We start from the raw sequence: 23,199 nt of genomic DNA, 5'->3' as shown, positions 1-23,199 counted from the left end.
CAGGATATGAAAGTCATCACAATGCACACTTTGTTCAGGAATAGGCTGAGTCATATAATGAGTTCAAGGTGTTGCCCTGCCCCTTTAAATTCCCCACATCTCCATCTACAGCAGCTCTACCTTACAGGACTTAAAGGATCTCCTGCAGACATCTTGGTGCCAGATAACATGAAGCACCTTCAGACATCTTGAAGAGTCAATGCCTCGGTGCATCAGACCCGTTTTGTCTCATGTGGAAAACGGACAACACATTAGACTATTAAAAAAAAAAAAAAAACACTTAAAAAGAACGCTTTACAGGAATTAATAATCCTATATTTTATTCATCATGAGCAGATATTTCTCAGCAACATACAGTGTAAACAAATAAACCTAACATAAAAATAAAAAATAAAAAATGATGATGGCTCAGCTTCAAGTGTAACATGGGTAACTATTGACTAGCACACACCCTGAAATTTATTGCTTATTATTACTGATCAATTAATTACAGCTTCATTACCTTACTTAAGTACAGTACGTACCACAATGATGACTAAATATCCCACACTTCAAACATGAACCAAATAAATGCCTACAGAGTCTAATGCAGATTCAAGAGAGTCTATACTCAATCTGAAAACTTTTTTTTTTATTTTTATAATCCCCTCCCTCTTCCTGTCTCCAGTGCCCACTCCCCTGGCTGACGTCTAACTATCTTCAGATCTCTAAATTACTGCCAGTGACTTAAAAGCCCCAAATGACAAAGAGTGCCCTTTTGTCTCCTTTGTTGCTGGTGCAGCGTTCTAAATAACCTTTTAAAGCCGAATGTAACCCAAGCGGAATCACTGGCAGGGATTGAGAGAGCACTCTCGACCCTGTGATGAACGAGTGTTGAGTGGAGAGCGGCACGTGAAGGGTTTGATGACTAAAATAGAACTATTACTGAATGAACACGTTCAGACTAAATCCACATGATATGAATTGTAATTTGGCCACAGTAGTTTAATAAAAACAGGTATAGTAAATGCACTGATTTGTATTCCCATAAGCTCTAAGTCAAACAAAATATAATAAGAAGGAGTGCTCTTTCTTTTGAAGACAGTCAACAAAATATTTCTGATCCCAAGGACAAGTAATGTCCAGCATTACATCTGTCTGTCCGACATTATCAATTCAGTTCCTAAAGTTGGGTCACATTTCAAAGGTTCTTCATACTGCATTTCTTTTTTTAGGAGTGTTGGAGATGTGACAGGTCCATGTTTGATCGAAAGATGGCGGAAAACTCTTTAGAGAGAAGATCGTGTAAGGCCATACCATCATGTGTGTACACCCAACGCTCTCCGGTCCAATCGTAACGTTTCGGTCCACTGCAAAAAAAGAAGGAAAAAAAACAAATAAATAAGTAAATGAATATAAAACATTACAAAAAAAAATTACTGATGTACGAAAGATCTTGCAACCTTCAAGATGGTCGCCATCATGCCTGTGATGCCTGTTTCATGCTACTTGATAACAGAAGCTTGATCATAGTGGCAACTAAAATGTGTCCTGTGATTAGGAGGAGTGTGTTTTGTGTCTGCAATCTTGCAATCAAAATTAGTCAGCATTAGTCAGCCTATTTAAATGGTGAAATGTAGACACTCTGCTGTTTGGTATCATGGTGTTTACCACATTGAACCATGAACCAGAGAAAACAAAGAACAGAGTTGTCTGAGGAGATCGGTAAGAAAATTAGCAACAAGCATGTTTAAGGTAATATTCCTGTGACTATAGTTGCAAATTGTATAATACAAATGGTAACCAAAAAGCCAAAAACAATGTCCACAAAAAATCAAGGTGAACTCCAAGGTCAAAGTGCATCAGTGTCTGATTGCAGCATCCATCACTTTTTGAGCAAAAGTGGATTTAATGAAAGACGACCAAGTAAATAAAAAAAAAAAAAAGGACAGACTGGTATACATTTTGGAATTTGCCAAAATGTATACCAACAAGCCAAAATGCTTTTAGGAGAATGGACAAATGAGACTGGAGCCGTTTTGGCAAGTCACAGATGCAAAACTGCAACTGGCACAGTGTCTCTTGAATCTGTGCAAGGTACATTGAAATCTCAGGACAATTGAGACATTCAGTAGTGAAACGTACCTGTTCTGCCCAATGTCAGAAAACTCAGTCGCAGATCATGGGTGCTCCATCAGGATAAAGACCCCAAAACACCCAGGAAGGATTAAAAACAAAACATTTGACTAGAGTTGCTTTCTGTAAATCCGGATCTAAATCCTATTGAACATCTGTGGAAAGAGCTCAACCATGAAGTGTGGAGAATACACTTCAAACCTGAGACAGCTGGAGCAGTTTCGGCCAAACTACCTGTTGGCAGGTGCAGAGGTCCCACTGAGAGCTACAGAAATTGCTCAATTGCAGTGATTGCCTCAAAAGGTTGTGGAATAAAATATTAGGTTAAGTTCCCATCAATTCTGTCAAGGATAGTTTTAGTTAAGTTTTTATTATTATTATTCTGCTGAATCACAATTCAAAAGCCATGTCATATTTTCCCTAATTTATCATTTATTATGTATTTATTTAAGTTATTTTAGTTACCACTGTGGTCCCAACAAATTCGCCCATGTGTATATGAACATTGTTCTCTGAAACAGAAAATAGGCCTCCAGGCTTTGCATGGAGAATGAAAAAAGGTTACCTTGTAGGAGAGGAGAGCCAAATCTGTCTGTTGGGTGTTTGTTTGTTGATGACGTAAGTGCCATGGTCACCTCCTACTTTCACAGTCAAGACACCACTCTGTGCAGAGCAGAAAGATGACAAACATGAGGGTTTCTTTAGAAAAGCTGATTATTTAAACAGAACACTTCATGTCTGAAGTGTCAGAACACTGAGTCAAATGTGCCGTCCAGAGCATTTGCATTTAGCTGGGCTCCTATTTTTTCATTTTTAATTAGCAAATTTTGTAAAAAGTAAAAAAACAAAAAAACAAGAGGTTTTTACTTTGATAGAAGAGAACAAACATCCCTTTTTTAATACTGCTGATTTATTATTTTTATCCGTTCAAAAGACAATACGAGTAGTGATAGTTTGAGCATCTATTAAATTTTTTAAACATCACTGCTCATGCAGCAGGCCATCTCATGCATCAAACCATGGCTGATCTAGTGGCTCGACTCAAGCAATGAATTCCCATTGAACACATTTCCATTACACTCCTGTGGAGATACTTGATTAAAATGTTATGTTTGGAACAAAGATTTATTTGTCACCTCACATCCTTGAGCTCTGTTATCAAATTTTAGTCACAGAGCAAGTATTTTTCTTTCAGTGCCACGCAAAGGCCAGGAAAAGGATAAGGTGTTTGTGAACATGAGGTCCTTCAGCTGAAACATGTGCTCTTGGTGCCATTTGCATAAACAGCAAGAGAGCAACTAAAATGAGAACAGGGTTTAATGTTGGCTCAGACAAGCCACAGGTGTCTTTTATATCACGTGGAACATTTATGAGCTTTGCTGAGAACAGCAGTGTGTGTTGGCTATGACTGGGTCATGGTGAGGGCAGAATCTCGCTCCTCCACAACAGAGCTAACAGGAGACACCTTCTCTGATGTTTATCTGGAGGAGAAGAAGGGAGGACAGAGGGTGTGAACGACCTGTCAGCACACCCCACACACATCACACTTCCACCAGCCACTGAAATTAACCAAGGTGCAAGCGAGAGTGTCTTAGAGGTACACCTATTCACACAGCTTGTTTGAATCGCCTCGTATCTCTCTGGCAGATTTCACTATGGGTCCACTGGGTGGAATAAATCTTACTCTGCCCCTGACACAAAAGGTATCCCTCAAGGTTCAGCTCTTAGTCCATTTTTAATCATCTTATGGTCTAATATTTTTAGTCATGAAGATGACACTTCATACTAGATCGGCCCTAGGTCAATAACAAATTAAATTTTATACATTTCTTTTGCAAAAAAAGAAGCTGACATTATTATTATTATTTATTTTATTCTTAAATTTTTTATCAAGGTGTATGCAAAGATGTGCCATAGTAATCTTACACATTGCTCACAGACCTGGCCAAAACATCCTAAAAAACATTTTACACACAGACAGACAGTGTCTAATAATTTCATGCCCCTGAATGAACAAAATCACATGCGCACAGCCTTCTACAGTGTCACAAAAAAGCTAATCTGTCTTCCTAAAAGTAGCTGTCAGTAAGGACATGGAGCTGACAGAGACTATACTACAGGTTACGTGCTTGAAGTGATACTGGGCCTGTTCTGATTCCACCTTAATGCAAAGCTGAGACAATGGCAAGTTGACTAAGCCATTAAGGGAACAAAAATTAAAGGCTTTGGTTAAAATGTGTGAGGAACACTGACATTTCATGAGACTAAAAATAAGATGCAAAGGCTTTGCCAAAGCTAAACTGGGTTAACAGTGCTCATAGAAAGGGGTGAGTGACAAATGATATCTTTGTGTTTTTAGGCTGAACGGCAATTCATGATACACATATCGCAGTGTTTTTTATGAAGTAAACTAATTGTTTATTTCTAAGTCGAATTTTAATAAAACAGACTGATCAAAATAAAATGCAATGACATAACTTCATTCAAGTCAAAAGTTATGACAGCCCTTCCTGATTCCATGGTCTTTCCTGATTTTTATTTCTTTAGGTGGATGCTGAAGGCATCCAAAATATGCAATAATCTCTTCTGAACAGCTGATATTGAGATGTGTCTGCTACTTATGCTCTGCAAAGCCTTAATAGCAGCTCTAATCTGATCTGCTGTTAATTGGTGATTTTTGAGGCTGGTAATCGTTCTTTCCTGGCATGGTCTTCGTGACAGTCATTTTCATTATGGTGCTTGATGGGTTTTACAAATAAATAGCATATTGAGCAAAATGAGGGTCTGTATCGGTGACTAAGTTTATTCACTAATTAGGTTTTACTTTAGTTTGGAGGGGCAGTATGGAGATGTACTGTATAATCAATAGCTGCTAGACATGGCTTTGTTATCAGTCAGAGCAGCTTAATATAGACATTATAACACAGGTCTCAACATCTCGTGCAAACCAATTCACCAAAACATATGAATGAATTGAAGCATTTCATATGCATGATGTATTAAGACATATCCTCTATACTGTATTATTTTTTTCTCTATGACCACTTCAGGGCTGCGCAGTGTGAACGAAACTTAAGTCACACTTTCCTCCAGGGCAGAAGACTTTTTTGGCTGTGAAAGCATTGCAGCACAAAGCATAACACACTCTTTACACTGAAGCTTACGACACTAATAACACCGTGCTGTAGGATATTTATCAGGATTGATGAAATGATGAAAATTCAACAAGGCAGATTAACTGGTAAGCCCTGGGTTTATGCACGGATGCAGAAGGAGAGCTGGCGCGCGGCTCCGGGGTGTGGAAGAGGCAAAATGCAAATAGTTGCACAGTTTCAAGATAAAACAAGTAACATAACATCATAACATTAATCTGTATTGATATAAATGGTATTTGGTAAATGGTGTTTTCAGCCATCATCTCATTTCAAATTTTCAGATAAACCTTACACAGTCGATATACCACCCAGTCCTACTCTTAGCCAGCATCAGGAAATAACTATGGCACTCTATTGCGTTCTACTATAAAACTCGACATCCTGTAAGAGACATGCATTACCTCAGTGCAGCGAAACAGGAACATCGTGTTTGTGATTAACCTTGTCTTAAAAGGGTCACCACACACACCTTCCACTTTCATGAGATAATATGGGAAAGGGCCAGCATGCAAATTCGAAGTCTTGATCTAAAACTACACCTAAAATGCATGTAACCTCTATAATTTAGACATGACACAGACAGTTAAATCCTTGTTAAAAGTCGGGATGCTATGGCTTGGAAAATTCTTGCCCGACATGGAATTTAAGGAATAAACATTTTTAATTTAAGCAATTTCCCTCTGGGATTAATAAAGTTATTTGAATCTTGAATCTTGAAACTATTTTAGGGATTAAAACCAAAAATGACATCCAAGTGCCAGATTTTCTTCCTTGTAGTTCGAATCATGCAAAAAAAAGGGGGGGGGGGGGAGTTTCTCTTAACATTGCTTCTAAATAGTTAATCAACAATTATTTTCATAATAAACTGCACACGATTTAAATGTAGCATTGCCAAAAACGTGCATCAGTATGAGTCAGCTAGCATCAGAAAGAAAACGTAGGCAACACAGATTAGGTAATAGCTGAGGATGACATAATTTTAAAATGCTACAATAAGAATTTATAATTAATGTAATATGTTGATTTAATTTCAAAAATCTACTTCATTAATAAATCTTATTAACCAACAGGTATCCGAGATGCTCCTGATACCACGGTAATGCACAGAGAAGTTGATGTCTGCGCTGTTGACATCACAGGGTTTTCGAATTGTGGAATTTTGTGGAGGGGAAGTTCCTTTAACGGCCGTTTCCTGCACAGGGAGCAGGGAGCAAACATCAACACTTAAGTACACTGTGGAATGGAACGCAGCCCCTGTCTTGCCTGATGTTTTTCCAGCAGATGCCTTTGGGTTAACGTAAAACAGCTTGAAATGTTATCTGAAAGATTACAGTTACCAGCCAGAGGGTGTTTGTTATCTCAAAACTGTTATTAAAACTAGCCAATACTGGAGGAGACTGTATAATCTGGCGACTGGAGGAGACTGTATAATCTGGCGATCTGATCAAACTGCACCTTCATGATTAACCTATTGGCTTTTAGCAATTTTAGGAATTCTCACATTTGGGAAGTTACATTTGGTTTTTAAAAAAATGCTGTACAAAATTGTTTAAACTAGTGAGGTTATGACAAAAAAAACTATTTTATTTTTATGAATTTGTTAATCACATTTGCCACACTTTGTTTTCTTTTTTTTCCAGTACGCAGTCTGTACTGTCCTGTTTAATGTCTGCATTATCACATACCACCACCATCTCAGTGGCCCATTACTGGGTCAGAAACGTTGTATTTAATTTCAGATGCACAGGAATCTGACCTGGTTTCACACACCACCTGCTGAGCAGCACTGACTGACCTGGATCGAGAATCGGTTGTAAGTACAGACAGAGGTCTGTACAATCAGCCCCATTAGGAACATTAATCTATACACAAGTATATATTTAAGGCATTCAAGGATTACTTAATGTGTGTCATCATCCTGAACAAACTTGGACCATCTTTCTTTTGATAGTATTTATACGATGCTACCAAAATACCAATTAAATAATTTAAGGCATTCAAGGATTACTTAACGTGTGGCAAATAGCTGGAAAATGTATAAACACCATGAACAATTTATTTGACTTCATGTTTTTTTCTCAGAATTCAGACTTGAAACTTGAGATAAAACCTTCTGAGAAAAAAAATCTAAACTCAAATACATTTTTTAATGTGAACCTAAACCCTTTCAGTAAAGAGCAGAGATCAATTATATTGGAAAAAAAATCACCATAATGCAACACTAGAAGTACATTTACTTTAAAAAAAAAGGACAAAGTTTTGATTTTAAAACAATCCTGTGGGATATAGACGCACTTTGTGCATATACTTTATATCTTACAGTTTTTAAGTATATAATGACTGACGGAAGCAGACAGGAGTGCGGCTGTAGCTGGAGATCTATCAGTGACCCTGCCCTAGAGCGAGTCCCACAGGAAGTACACCCTGAAGCTGTACTTCCTCTCCATGTCTGAAAAGTGTGATCAAGATCAAGAAAAGGGAAAAAATGTCATGTAACATAACTGTGCAACACACGCTACGTTTTGGGCCACTCGAGATCTAACTGTAGATCAACAGCATCGCCATGTGGACATCTACACAAATTGCACCTGCTTCACACAGTAAAAAACTGTAGCTTTTTCTTCTATCTCTTAGTATTTTATTCATTCACTCACAGAAAACACCACGTCATAGTCAGGCCCTGTGAAGCTCTCGTCAGTGAGATCCTCAAAATATTCTGCTAGTGCGTCCAGAGTCTCATCAGCCAGCTTCTCATAGATGGTTTCTGGAAGCTCCCTGTCAAGCAACACATTCTGTAAGTATCACAGGTTTAGAAATTTCCCCACTTAATATTACAATTGCTTCAGATTTTGTTACGATTCTAAACAAACTTATTAAGTAATTTGTTTCTGCTGCAGTGGATGCTGTGCTGCCTGGCTACGTGTGAATAGTTTGGAGTTTAAGATCATGAAGGAACTGCAATCATGTACCACTTCAAATGCAAATTAAATTAAAAGTTTTTTTTAAAAAGGTATTTAATTCAATATTATTTGCATGGCGCTTTTAATGTTTAAATTATACATAACTAAATCGAATTTTCTTCCAACTTTACACTGTATGGTTATTAAAAAATAAATAAAAAAAACATGGCTGTCTGACCATCTACCCAAATGTGGTGCTTCCCCAAACTGTTGGTATAAAGCTGGAAAATTTGAAAGTGGAAAAACTTGAGTTGTCCTGCATCCCTCACAGCCCTGACCTTGATCCCACTGATCCCCCCTGAGATGAACTGGAATACTGGAATGCATAGACCTACTGCAAATACTTTCGAGGCACGCAGAAGAAACCCATGCACTGATTTACCTGTTTTCTTCTGCGAGGGGATCGGTCAAGTGAAGCCCTCTCCTTTGAATGTTCTGATGCCACTGAAATAATAAAGCCATGGAGCGCGCTTCAGATTCCTGATAAAGACGGACTCGCTTTTCTTCAGCATTTTAGTAGCTATTTATTTATATGGATGCACAAATATATAGAACACTTACAGCTCTGGTGGCCCACAAGGCAGCTGAATCAAACACTGGCCTTGAAGAGTTAGTGCTATAAAATCCACTTCTCGCCTGAAAAAGAAAAACAAAACAGCTTAGGACCAAACAGCTCCATGTGTCAGACACATCAGCTTGATAATGGGGGAACACCAGGTGACGGTGACCTGGTGACGGTTCAGAGACATTTTGAGGCCAGGCCATGTTTAAGGAACAAAAACTACTAGCATTACTTTTATCAACCTTATAACCTTCGTCTCATTCCAAATACATGCTGTATCCAACACAAAACATCCGAGATGTCGTGGTCATGGTCTAAATAAAAGATTACATTAGTAGTAAGCTACTGAAGTGTGAAATGATGAGTATAAGAAAGAAGGAGGGAAAGAGAGAGAGAGATTTGTTTTTCAGCTTTCAGTAGGTGGTTAACTGTAGCCCATGTTTTTATCCGGGATTAAAATCACCAAGGACCTCTCAATACAAGATAATTATCTGCTGATTCGATTTGTATTGTGATTCTGTAACTATCACAATTTTATAAATATTCTTATTTTATAGGTTTTTTTTAGATGAAAAACCTGGGAAATAATTCACTCCTACCACACTGGATGCTGTGCTGCCTGTTAATGTGTATAGAGCATGCCACCTGTAGGATTGTGAAGGACCTGCAACATATTACCACCTCATTTTTTTTTTTTTGAGCTACACATAAATTGCACCCAAAAAAATTGTGATATGTAACTAAATCAAATTTTCCCTCGATCTCTAGTTTTTGTCCATCAGGGTCCATGGTTTAATCGTGAGGCTGTACACCTGTGTGGTGTTTCATAGTTACTCTCAGTGACTGTATGGATTTTAGCTGGTTTATCCAGTTTACTCTCAGAAAGATGCCAGTAGTTGATTGGCTGTGTTACATTCCACCAAGTGACAATGAGTGTGTCTCCAGACAGATTCGTTGGACCTGTGCACTGTGTTGTATTATGATTTCGGAAAAAGAGGATTTTAACAATAACATCTTAATCAATTGCCATGACAAGTATTTTTTGGGGGGTTATATAGTTTTTTCTTGGTCACCTGGTTCAACCCTTAAAGAGCTGGGAGGATAAGGGTGTTCTCCAGGACCTGTGCACTACAATAATGTAAACAATGCAGTACCTGGTTGTAGATTTACACACCAAACCTGACAATAAGGCAACTCAGGGCGAAACCCAAACTCCAGTTATGGCATCAAAAGTAAAGACATATGTTTTAATACATATATTTCTATAACCATGTCCTGTGAATTTCAGCTTGTTATCTGACGTCACGTCATTCTCATTTTTTAATTTCTCATTTTCCCCTCACTCACCTTTATTTCTTCCGTCTTCACTACAGAGAAGGACACACGCTGAGGACATTTCCCCCTGCTCTTCAGGAGACACAGACACAGGCGGTAAGCTTTATTCGGTAACCTTGACGACATGTTGCAGTATACAGCGCTGCAGCACAGAAGCGCGCGCATGATCTGACGAGCCGAGAACAGAAAACCCGGAAATCATTTGTCGAGCGGCCTCCAAAATAAGAGACCTTTAACAACGATTAAACACCGTGTGTGTGTGTGTGTATATATATATATATATATATATATATATATATATATATATATATTAAACTAAATGGCTATCTAGATACATAGATAATTGAAAAAAAAACATCATATTGAAAAGAAATAAGGAAAGAAAGAAAGAACAGAGAACAGCCCTGAAAATAAGATAAACAATGTAAAAAAAAACCAAACTGCTAAAAAACAACAACAACACACACATAGTCCCGTTTTGACTTGACCTAGGCGTTCAAGTCAGAACGAATTTCCAAGACATTTTGAATAACCTAAAAAACAAGTAAATCTGCAGAATAATTACTAAATATTACGTGATATTTTATTTCATTTTCAAAATAAGAGTTTAAGAGAATACTAACAAGCATTTCGATAATAAAAGTAAAATTACATTCTGCATTGTGACTGAAAACAGAAAGTTAATAGCATCCTTTCTTCTTCTTGCTGCTTAAGGGCGTTTGGCATGCCCTATGTTGCATTACCGCCACCCACTGGTCGGCATCATCATGATTTCTTTCAGTTTAAATATTCTTTCTGATCCCGTTGCCCTTTAGAAACAAATGCCCAATTTCTTCACAGTCTGTGCACGTTACGTGTCGTGTTAAATTAGAAAAAGACAGAAAGAATGAAAGAAAAACGACTAAACACGTTTTAATAGAAACTGAGTGGAACAGCTGTAAAAAAAAAAAAAAACTAAATAATATTTAAATATGATTTTCCCGCACCGTCTACCACGCCAGTGCTCATAAAGAGCCGCTGTGCATAGATCAATTACTGTAGAAGCTCGGTGTGTGATGCATTGCGCATGCTCAGATACTGGAATCTATATCCTGCTGCGCAGTCTATGTTTTTTTTTTTCGAGTCACTGTCTCCCAGCAGAGGGCGCTCTGTGCTCGCCGTGCTGCACTTCTGCAGTCTAATTGAACATGCAGGAGGAACTGGGGAAAGCAGCTCTCAGGTCCGTGTGCGCGTGTGTGTGAAGGCTGCACGGGAGGCGGTGCACTCTTCAATCCACATCTCAGAGAGTGGAGGAGAAACCAGTCTGCTGCTGCTGCGATCTGGACAGGCTGCATTTCTGTGGATTATCAGTGTAGAGAGCTGCGACTGCGACAACACGCGCAGAGATCCAGGTAAGACTGTAACGCGTGATATTTATGGGGTTATTGGGAGAATAAAACACCTGTCCAATGTGAACACTGGACATCATCTAGTTACAGATTACATCACATTAGGTTACATTTAGTTACATTTAGTTACAAATGTGTCGCATTTTACTTAAGGCCAGATCCTGGGACAGTTCTGACTCTGTATGTTCATGTTTATATATCTATGTTTATATATCTATATAATAATAACATAACTGTGTATGAGATCAATCAATTCCATTCCATTTTTATAAATATTTTTTGAAGAAATGTTCTTCACTGTTACCCTTGTCATATTTTTTTATAATGCATATCTGTTATAATGAAAAGTTAAGCAACGTGCACACACTGTTTATAAAACAAAAACAAACAAAAAAAATGGAAATTTTGTGTGCAAACAAACTACTACTTCTAATGCTTCAGGTGATCAAACCTTACAAAGAGTTCATCTGAGACTTTTGTAAGAACTGTTTATCAACGTGATCATTGTACTGATAGTGACATTGTTCAGGAGTCCTTGTCCATACGTACGTAACACGTCCATATAATAGCATCTACTAGAGAGGCACATTTCCGGAAGAAGATGTGAGTGGTGCTTGCCGTGGCATCATAGTCATGGCTATGATGGCACAGTTGACGTTGGTCTCAATGTTAAGTCTATAGGACTTTTCCGGGTGGTTAATTGCCCCCTGCTCCACCCCTTAGAAAAGTCATAGCACCCCATTCCCGAATGAGCTGCACGAATAACTGTTGCGCAATCATCTTGTATGACCAGACGGTATTACATAATTGGGCACAAGGTTCGGTCACCATGGAAACAGGACTACATAGACACACTGAGGTCAGCATTGTCAGTTGGGTTCATTTGACACACACCTGTCACAGGTAATAATGAATCATGAAGAATCTCATTCATGGGTCTACAACAAACAGTGCGGGACTAGTTACGCGCCAACCGTTTGCACGGAAGAAGAAAAAAAGAAAAAAACTAGAGAGGCACATTTCCTGAAGAAAATGTGAGTGGTGCTTGCCGTGGCATCAATTAACCGCCCACCCCTTAGAAAATTCATAGCACCCCAATTCCTGAATGAGCTGCACGCTTCGCAAGCACCACTAATAATAATAACTAGAGAGGTACATTTCCTGAAGAAAATGTGAGTGGTGCTTGCCATGGCATCGTAGTCATAGCTATGATGTCACAATTGATGTTGGTCTCAATGTTAAGTCTGTGGGACCCCATTCCCGAATGAGCTGCACGATTTTACACCTCATTTAAGGGTCTACGTCAAACAGTGCGGGACTAGTTACGCGGCAAACTTTTATATGGAAGAAGTGAGATAACAATAGAAGTGCCTCGCTTCGCAAGCACCACTAATAATAAGCCTGCAAGATAACAATAAAAAGAAAAAATAATAATAATAAGCCTGTAAGATAACAATAGTAGTACTTCGCTTTGCAAGCACCACTAACTGTTTATTAACTGTTGCGCAATCATCTTGTATGACCAGACGTTATTACATAATTGGGCACAAGGTTCGGTCACCATGGAAACAGGACTACATTGACACACTGAGGTCAGCATTGTTAGTTGGGTTTGTTCGAAACACACCTGTCACAGGTAATAAAGAATCATAAAGAATCTGACCAGATCAGGATTAAATAACACACTGAATAGTAATAATAACTAAAGAGCGAATATTTCTGAAGAAATTTTAAGTGTGCCTATGCGACTGCCAGGTCATTTACTCACTTCTAATAAGTGCGTGGTTGAGCCTTTCATTGCATCATAGTCACAGCTGTGATGTCACAGCAGAGGCCGGTCCCAATGTTAGGTCTATGGGCCTCTTTGGGGCGTTTTAGAAGCTTAATAATAATCCATCCATCCAACTAGGGACCGTGGAGGCCATTGGTGACTATTGTATTTATTTCCATTTTTACTACAGCAGTGGGATCTCTGGTCAACAATCACACACTCATTTACACTACAGCCAATTTTGAAATGGAAATTAACCTAATCTGCATGTTTTTGGACTGTGGGATGAACCCGGAGAATCCGGAGGAAATCTGAAGAGAATATGCAAACTCCACGCACATAGACCATGAAGCGAAAATTGAACCCAACCTTAAGGTGCAAGGTGACAGTGCTAACCTCTATGCCACCATGCTGCCAATAATAATAATAAAAATAATAATAATAATAGTAATAATAATGTGAATTGGCATTTTATCACTTTTAAAGGAGTTTGCATGTGAAAGTGCATGTGAGTAAACTTGCAATATAATAGATCAGTGGTCCCTAAGAAACAATTTGATCTCAACACACACACAATCGATATAAGAATTCACATTACAACATAATCTTTATTATAATCAAATATTATAGTACTATTACATATGATGAGGCTTAGCCATGTGACAGCCACGTTGTAAAGCTTTATAAATATTGGCATATTAAATGCTTTTTTGACACATTTATTTTGAACTAAAATAATAACTAAATATCTATGATTTATTTTTTTTAAGTGTTTATGCGATAGTTTTTCTATCCAACGTGTATATTTTTATATTGTTTATAATAGTTTGTTTTGTATGATAAAAGTTTGGGTAAGCTTTACAAATAGTTTATAGTTCATATATAAAGATGTAAAAACAATGTCTAACATATTTATTTATAATATTTGTTTACTACATGACAAACCTCTGCAAAATCAACAAATATAAAAAGAAAAAATTTTCAGTATTATTCTTGATGGCTGTCACATAACTAGGGCTTGTTAGAATACTCACTCACCCACTCATTGTCTATAGCGCTTTATCCTGTATACAGGGTCATTGGGGTCTGAAGCCTGTCCCAGGACACTTAGGGGTGGGGGAGGGAGGGTGCGCCCATGGTAAGGGAATCGAACCCGGACCCTGGAGGTGCAAGTCGACAATGCTAACCACTAAGCCACAGTGCAGCCCTCATTATAGAAGTTGCATAATATTTGATTATAATAAAGATGTTAGATTTTGTTGTACTATAATTATTTGTAGAGATCATGTAGGGAGGGCAGTCTGTGGCGGCGTGGCATGTTAGAGCATAACAACTTTTCCAGGTGAAAATACATCCTAAAAGAACAAAATGTTCCCCAAAAAATGTTGCCGAAAAAGTTCCCTTGATGTTACCCCAGTGACAAGTGAAAGTACAGCTTGTCTCACCCATGCTGTGAGTCTGTATCGCTGCACTGGCTTTGTACCAGGACGTTCGCTTTGATCACATGATTGTTGCCAACAATTGAAGGAAGATGATTTGTTTGCACGTGTCGTGAGCATTCTTCATGTGTTTATCCTCGAGTTTGTTTGATTCCCCTGGACTATGTTTAGGAGTACCTCACCTCACTGTGACTCCGCGAGGCTGTTTATTCTCCAGATGCATTAAGCGGTCGTCTGTGACCATTTCCCAGAAGCAAGAGCCATCTTCAAAAGTTGTTTAGGAAACTGGGTTCCTGTGCTTTAAATATTAAAAAAGTGTTATTGCAAAAGAGTGCATGATGAAGTGCTGTCTCGATACCGACTCATAGCGAGCTTAAACTTGGCCTAAACAGGGTCACTGGGGTCGATTGAGTGTTTAGCACGCACGCTTTGAAAACGCATGCTCTAATCACAGTCGCGAATGAAATTCCTCTGTCGTGTTTATCCTTCATCGAGAGAAACACAGAAAATTGGGGTTGAGCAGAACCAGTAATAGGAGTGTACCCTGCGCATTTCTCTTGCAATGTGAGATTTCTTCAGTCTTTTTATTGCAGCACACACACACAAAAGCAGCTTGCACTCTGATCACCTTGTCCTTCTTAGAGACCAGCTAGTTTTTTTTCAGGTATAAAGGATCAGAATAGGAATAGAAATATCTAGCAGCAACTAAATCCAGGCATATAAAAGAAAGCAACTGTGAAAGAAATATGTCAACAGTGGAGGTTACCACTACCGTATCTTATTACCACATGGAATACTGAGCTATGGATGTTCTTCATGAGTTACAGACATCTCTCAAGCATTCTTCGAAACGTTAAAGATCTAACCTGAACAAAAAATAAATAAAAATCTTAAATTGATCCACAATGCAGTTCAATTCCTTTCTAATAGACATGTTTACTGGAAGGTGTAAAAGAGCGATGCGGCAGCGCTTTAATGTTTAAGCCTGGCAAGCTCTCTCACCTTCCCAGCTTTACCCTCAAAGTTCCAGGCATCTTCCTCTGTCAAATCGATTGCACTTTTTTCGTCTTATGGATTGGCAACTAGCTGAGCTGGTTCTCTGCTGTAATTTCAGCACAACTGTGTCACATGGCTGTGTCACATTCTGGATCTTTGTCAGTTATAAATCGTATAAAACTGTTGAAAATATTACTTTTCTTAAAGATTGATTCAGACTTTACAAGTACAGAATAAATAAGAAGAATATTCATAAAAATGACAAGCGATACCGTTATCGTCTTGTTTTGTGCAGCCTGTACTTTTAGTATGCTAATTAGGCCGAACCTCCCTTATATGGCACAGGGTTACTAATATGGCACGTGACGTTATTAGAATTTCGTTTTGAACAACCATTATGTCGGACACAGGGCCAACTCGCAAAAAATGACGCGAGCCTTTTCTGGCATCTGCCAAAAAACATCTTCACTTGTTTACTTTGACACCTTGTCATGTGACCATTGTCTTTGCATACTCATTAATATTCATTAGCGTCTGCCAAAAATGTGGGTGTGTACACAGGATGTGCACGGGCTGTTTATACAACAGGTTGTATATGCCATAGTGCCATTATTTTACATTTTCCTCTTCACATTTTAACATAAATTTTTATGCATATGATTTTGATTCTCATTCTGAGGATTGTAAGGTTCGACCGACATATCCGCTGTAAGAGGATAAGCGGAAGAATCCTTGAGAAGAAAACTCTACAGACAAAACCTTGATGTAACCGGAATGTAAGATGGTCATATGATGCTTGAATGGTTTCAAGGACTAAACATATTTTAAGGGTTGGACCCTATCGATTTAAGAGATTACAGGCATTTTGAAGGTTTCACTTCCTCACAAGCTTGACAAAAGGGTGGAGGCCACATATCATGCAAATCCAGTGTTTGCTCTGTTGGTCTAATACAAATGGCTTAAAGGGTAGAGTGGAAAGTGCTCAGGTTTTCCACTGAGGTACTGTACCACTGCCATTGTCATTCCTGTTCACTTTTACATCTAGGAAACCTATGTCATGGTTATTATATTGTGTTATTAGATGTAATTTTTTTCATTGTATTTGTGCATTTAAGGAATGATGTATGCACAAAGAAGGGGTTTTGGTGCTATTTATAGGTGTTATGTTCAGAATTTGAGTTACTGGTAGATGTAGACAGTATAGAATGAGTTGAGTTTGGTAGGATGGCTTTATGACATGTTATACGAAGACTTAAAAGCTCGTGGCACCTTTCGTGTCTCATTCAGTTGGTGAGTGAATGAGCTGGACTTCTGTGGTATAAAAAGCTTTTGAGCTGTTAGTTAGAAAAGGCGTGTGACGTGTCGTAATCATAAAGCCAAAGGTAAGCATGGCTTTTTGACTTGGAAAGCATTAGATGCAAACGAGGCTCTCTCCAAGCCTTTAACAGGACCAGGTGTTGGTTTTTTTTTTTTGGTTCATATTTTACCTTTATACACAGCCACTCCTATTTGAAAGCCGTGTAATTTGTTGACACGGTCAGCACGATGTTTGTTTAAATATAAATCATTCTTTATAGGTGTACATTGGCTAATATATTACCATGTCATATGTTACACCTAAGTAATATTTTACTAGTCCAATGCTAGTCACATGAACCAAGAGATTTTTGTAATACCTTTGAACAGGAACTGCATTTGAGAACCAACGAAAAAGATGTTCTGTGAATTTTATTTACCTTAGCTGATTTATCTGTCTCTATCAGTCGTCCCAGTCGAGTTCCACTTTTGATTAAGGGGGTGTTACGACACAGCATACAACAACATGGGGACATCCTTTCATTAGGAGTTAGTCAAAACAATGCAGTCGAATGAAGGCTGAAAATCTTTCTTGTACTTGAACACGGTGTCATTAGGATAAGTCTTCCTAGAAGGAACAGACAATTCGCTCTCTGACAGTCAGTGGGGTTTGAGGGTCTGCTCACACTTCTTGCAAAGAGTGCTTATTTGAGTTACTATAGACTTTCTGTCAGCTCGAGGCAGTCTGCCCATTCTGCTCTAACGTTTCTCATTTACAGAGCATTTATTACTGCAGAACTGCTTCTCACTGGAAGTTTTTGCCCCCCAAACGACACGCACACATAATTTTGTATAAACTCTACAGACAGTTGTGTGTGAAAATCTCAGGAGATCAGCTGTTTATGAAATAGTCAAACCACCCTGTCTGGCACCAACAATCATGTCACAGCCGAAAGCACTGAGGTCACTTGTTTTTTCCTCATTCCGGGGTTTGATCTGGACATGCTGAACTTGTATCTGCATGATGTTGTGTATTCGGTTCCTGCCACAACGAATGTTTTCCAACATTTTTTTTTTTGGGGTGGGGGGGGGGGATTAGAAAAGGTTTGTACTTGTGAAATGGAAAACGGAACAAAAAACATCATGGTTTTTAGTAGAGGCGGCCCGGTGGCTTAGTGGTTAGCATTGTCACCTTGCACCTCCAGGGTTTCCTCTTAGTACACCGGTTTCCTCCCACAGTCCAAAGAAATGCAAATAAGACTGATTGGCTTTCCCATATTGGGTGAGTGTGTCAAAGATTGGTACCCTGCCTCATGCCCCAAATCTCCTGACATAGACTCCTGGGCCCCCCGTGACCCTACAGGATAAGGCGGTATAGACAAGCGCGTTATTTGTAGATTCAAAAAATATATCCACAGTATATCGTTATTATTTATTCTGCCATATTTTGTCATCCCTACTGCAAAATTGACTGAATTATTTTTGATTATTAAAGGTGTGTTTTATCTGAGGTGGGCATGTCATGGATATTTTTGATTAGATTTGACTATTGGTCAGACTAATTTGTATACTGATGGGACAGGGTACGTCATTTAGTGTCGCTGCCTCCTTCACCGGATCAAAATGATCAACATCTGAGTTTAATTTGTCCAATTTTGACAAAACATTTAAAGCTCTTGGCTTTCTGTATAGCTAGTCTGGGTCTTGTATTTTTTGTTTTCCAACCGGTGGAGATAAAATTATTTTTATAGAGGTTTTTCCTTGATTTCCTTATGATGTTAACTAAAGATGGTAAGTGTTGTATCACAAAGTTCTTTCATAGAATTGTATATACGTACAGTATGTAGGGATTTGTACTGCCAGTTATAGTTATATTATTTATTTAATCCCTTTAAACTTTCTGGGTGTTTGTTTTGTCAGCCATTTTTTTCTTTCGGCCATATGTTCTGCCATTATTTTTCTTGACAAGTTTGTCAGCCAGCTGTTCAATTCCTTTACCAATATTAGAAACTTATATGATGTCTCAGACTTGGGATCAACCATGAATAGCTGATTGACTCACCATACTTTTACTCATTAATGCTTATCTAACATGTATCTGGTACCACCAGCTCTTTGTTTGTATGAAAATTTGTATAGATTATTGTTTGTTCATTATTTTACTAAGTACATTGTAAAAGAAATAAAAATAAACACAGCAGAACCACATTTTTTTAATGACGTCAAGTTAATTATAGCACCTGCTACTCCCTCCTCCCAGTTTAGCATATTTCTTGTACATCCATCAATGCCGACAGTGAAACAATAGGAGTCTATTTACAATATGTGTGCTTATATTAAAAAAAACCTATGTATTGAATATCTCTGTTATAAGGAGACATTAGAGATTTTTTTATTAAAGAACTTCTTTTTAAGCACCCGTAGGGAAATGTAGTTTGCCAGATTGTCCTTTATTCTGCAAAAGCAAAGTACTTTTGGTCATTAAATTATTTTGTCTAAATATAAATGGCACTTTGGTCTTGGAGGACTCTAAAGGGCCTGGCTCTGTTTCTTCCAGAACAAATCCTTGCTGCATTACCTTTGGACATTTTTACCTTTTTTTTTTTTCCTGGACGTGTTGGAAATTGGGTTTGCTGCAGAATGTTTGCCAGAGTGTCTGGTTTTTAGTAGGAAGAACAGAAGAATGTTGTAGTTAGAGTTCACTCCAAATGTGAGGAGGGTTATTGGAGGGGGGGCAATATTTTAAAAAGATTTTAAAGGATAAAAATCCTTATAGCAATACGCCATCATTTTTTTAAAACCTAATCTTTATGTGTTGCATGTCTGTCTTATGTTAGCTTACAGTAAACATCTTTTTACAAGAGGTGTTCAAGTCGACTTGGGACTTTTGATTGTGTAGAACAACAGAACACACTTATGAAAGAATCTATAAGTTACAGTTATGAGAACTATCTATATTTCTTTAGATAAACCCCTGCTACAGTAATGCACTTATCCCAGCATTGCACTAGTGGATACCATCAAAGTTGAAAGTTATCTCAGTACACCGGCACAGTAATCGAACTGCCTGCTTCAAGTCTGAACTGCTGGCCCTCCAGGAGCTCCTTTAATGGCAAAACCGTGTGAAAATGGCTTGGAGCAAGGCCAGGACTGTGGCAATTACTCCCAGCCGAGTTCCTGTAATGTGCAATTGGTGTTCATAAGTGATTTTGTGTACAGTTCCATGGACGGATGCGTCTATCTGTCAGTTGGCATTAAGCTATCCATGGATTTTCATGCATCAGGCAGCTGATTCACTGAATATTCATGGGAACGACCACAGTGTGCTCTGAGCCGCCTCAGTTGGGATAGACATGCATGAACTTTGGGTCTTTTTTAATATGTATAATTCAAATTTTTTACTGCAGTTTAGAGTTTTATCACTAAACTGTGCCTGACATTGAATTCATAAGGAATTACCCAGGAAAGTCCCAGTTTGACTTGAACAACCCTTGTAATTGTACAAAGAAAGGGGAAAAAAAAACCTTTTTACCTAAAACACCCTTATTACAGAAGTTTAAAGGTAGTTGTCAGAGTAGTCCATCAGCATGCTTTTTGAGCACCGACAGTCTCTCAGCTACAGACATAGTTGCTTTTAAAGCAAATATATGCTGAAATATTAAGTCTGTCTTAACCTACAATCCAGTTTTGAATACCATTTTTTAAATTATCTTCTCATTCTCACTTCTCTGCTCTCTTGCTACTGCAGTCCATCCCCATTGCCATTGCCATGAGGCTAGTGCAGTTTGTCCTAATCAGCTATGTCACGCGGTTCTGTGCATGCAAAACGTGACTCGCCTAGAATAGTAAACAGCGTCTCAGCTTCAACACCATCTCTTCTCTCTCTCTCGTTGCTGTTCATTCTTCTCATTCCTGTTTATATCTCACGCCACCTGACTTACACCTTTACAGCTAAACTAAGTCCACAGTGCCACTCCTAAAACATTGGAAATGCCTATAATGCCTTGTAATGTTTTTAGTAATTAGACACGAGCTACTTTTAGGTCATATTCTGATTCATTCATATATTATGTTTTATAGCCTTTGGTAATAACAATTTGTGATATGTAACATGCTGACCTGGATTTATGGACTACTGTAGGTAATATGACAGTATTATTGTGATAACTTATGGCATGTGACATCTTGCCATGTTAGTCAAAATCTCACGCAAAGTCCTGGGTCTAAAAGTACTTTTCTAAAGGTTAACATACTGAGCATTTCAAAGCTAAAGCTATAAACTGCATCTATAACTAGTAAAAAAAAAAAAATATATATATATATATATATATCCCCACAAAAAACATGAGCAAGTCCCTGTCAGTGAGCTGTTACTATAAAATGATAATTTAGAACCAGCCTGTTGATGTTAACTTGTGGTTTAAATTACAGCCAGCATTACTGTCCGGGTTTTTTAAATAACATTTTTTAAACCTCTGAAATAAGAAACTATTTAATATATTTTAATGCCAAATTTGTTACTATACAAACTGAACAAACGATGCCCTTTTTCCTTTCTAACCTCAAGCTTTTCTCCTCACTCCACCATTATGCTATGCTAGTTCCCTTGGCATATATTTGAAAAAGAGAATTTATTGGCTGATTATTTTTTATACTTGTATTGACTTTAAAAGCACTAAAATGTAGATGTACAAGAATGGTAATTATTAAATATCAATACACTAAATACATCTTTTATAGGGTTTTTTTTTTTCTTCAGAAATAAACTTTAGTGCATAGTTAGCGCGCTAGTTGCCTGCAAGGAAACTAGCTTGTGTTTGGGAAGCTCAGTATCAAATTCGCAGATGTGTATTTGTGTATTGTCATAGTCAGAATAATGCATTTAAAAGTATTCAGACTTTAACAGTAGTTTATATTTACTGTATTGTTATTAGTTTAGCATTAAGGTTTTGTTGATGCAGCTACTAGCTACTATATATATATATATATATATATATATCTGCTAACACTTTGCACTATATATATATATATATATATATATATATATATATATATATATATATATGATTATCGGAGAACATCTACAGTATATGATCTCTCGTCGTCCTCTAGTGATGTTCTTCCATTCTTAAAGGGTGTGTGCCACTCAAAACACCTTGAATGACTCTTAAACTTAAATGTTTTATGTCTGTCAAACGTCTCAGTGGCCCTCTGATTAGCCCAGTTTCATGCAGAATTTCACATTCAACATGGTAACGCTTGTGATCAAAATAGCACGTGTTGCACAACTCTTGATATACACAGGACAATATTTTTTGCCACACTGACTTATGAAGGTCAGTGGTTCCTGTGACTGTGTCTGCAGCCTTGTTCATCTGTTGGTGTATTACAAAACTAGTCTTAACACTTTTTGATTGCACCTCTTGTATATTCCTGGAGCTAACATTTTTTAAAATTATACTCAGTGTTTTAAAAGTAGTTACCCATGTAAAAATCATGTTTCAAACTAGGTTATGAAACAGAAGTCTTAGCTGCTTAACAGGCTTTAGGAAAATACACTACAGTATGTCAAAGAATGTTAAGTGCTTTTTTGTAATTATTGTCATTGTACCCAATTATCTTTTGAACAAAGAACAATGTGTCCCATCTGTGAACTTAATCCTGACAGTCTTAATCCTGTACTGGAGCTTAGGTTAATTAATGCAACATGTTTTAGATTTAAGCGCATCAATAAGATTAAGAACCTATCCTGAAATGTTTCTTTCTCATTAATTTGGATTTGGAGCAACGGGAGCAGTCACCATGCTCAGAAAACACGTCTTAGACTTAAGGAAAGTTAGATTTGTTTGAGATGCACCAATAGTCGACTCTCTGCCCTTATCTTAACGCATCTGCATAGGTAGCCGCATTGCATTCTGGAACTGTTCGTTGTCACTTCTATATATATTTATTCCTCATTAATGTGAAATTAAATAATGGTAAAAAATGGCGAATAAGCTGTTGCTCAATTGATTTGACTTATAATTAAGAGTTAATGAGAGCAGCACCAGAACCTTTAATTACATTATAGAGATTTCAATACAAGCATATTGATTGTGTTTCTGGATGAGTTTTTTTTTTAATCCACCTTGATAAGCATTCCAGTGGAAAAAAGGACTAATCTCTAATGGGATCAGATGTTT

General features: G+C 37.8%; 2 protein-coding genes across 2 annotated transcripts in view; one reads left to right on the top strand and one right to left on the bottom strand.

Annotated features, from left to right (window-relative positions):
• Positions 1-288: 288 nt before the first annotated feature.
• On the bottom strand, positions 289-10,302 carry fxn (frataxin). Its single transcript, XM_053503318.1, has 6 exons — positions 10,140-10,302; positions 8,792-8,866; positions 8,613-8,674; positions 7,925-8,045; positions 2,681-2,778; positions 289-1,349 (listed from the first exon to the last, which is right to left on the bottom strand). The coding sequence occupies exons 1-6, from the start codon at positions 10,290-10,292 to the stop codon at positions 1,211-1,213; spliced, it is 648 nt and encodes a 215-aa protein (XP_053359293.1). The 5' UTR covers positions 10,293-10,302; the 3' UTR covers positions 289-1,210.
• A 1,079-nt stretch (positions 10,303-11,381) lies between these two features.
• pip5k1bb (phosphatidylinositol-4-phosphate 5-kinase, type I, beta b) overlaps positions 11,382-23,199 on the top strand; it is a 47,464-nt gene continuing 35,646 nt past the window's right edge. The window contains exon 1 of the mRNA XM_053503956.1: positions 11,382-11,518. The gene's annotated coding sequence lies outside the window, so the exon portion shown is untranslated. The remainder of the gene's footprint in view (positions 11,519-23,199) is intronic.

This window comes from Clarias gariepinus, chromosome 9, assembly GCF_024256425.1.
Source record: "Clarias gariepinus isolate MV-2021 ecotype Netherlands chromosome 9, CGAR_prim_01v2, whole genome shotgun sequence".
Classification (NCBI taxonomy): Eukaryota; Metazoa; Chordata; class Actinopteri; order Siluriformes; family Clariidae; genus Clarias; species Clarias gariepinus.
Note: the sequence above shows the minus strand (reverse complement) of the source record. Positions and strands in the feature narration are given on the sequence as shown.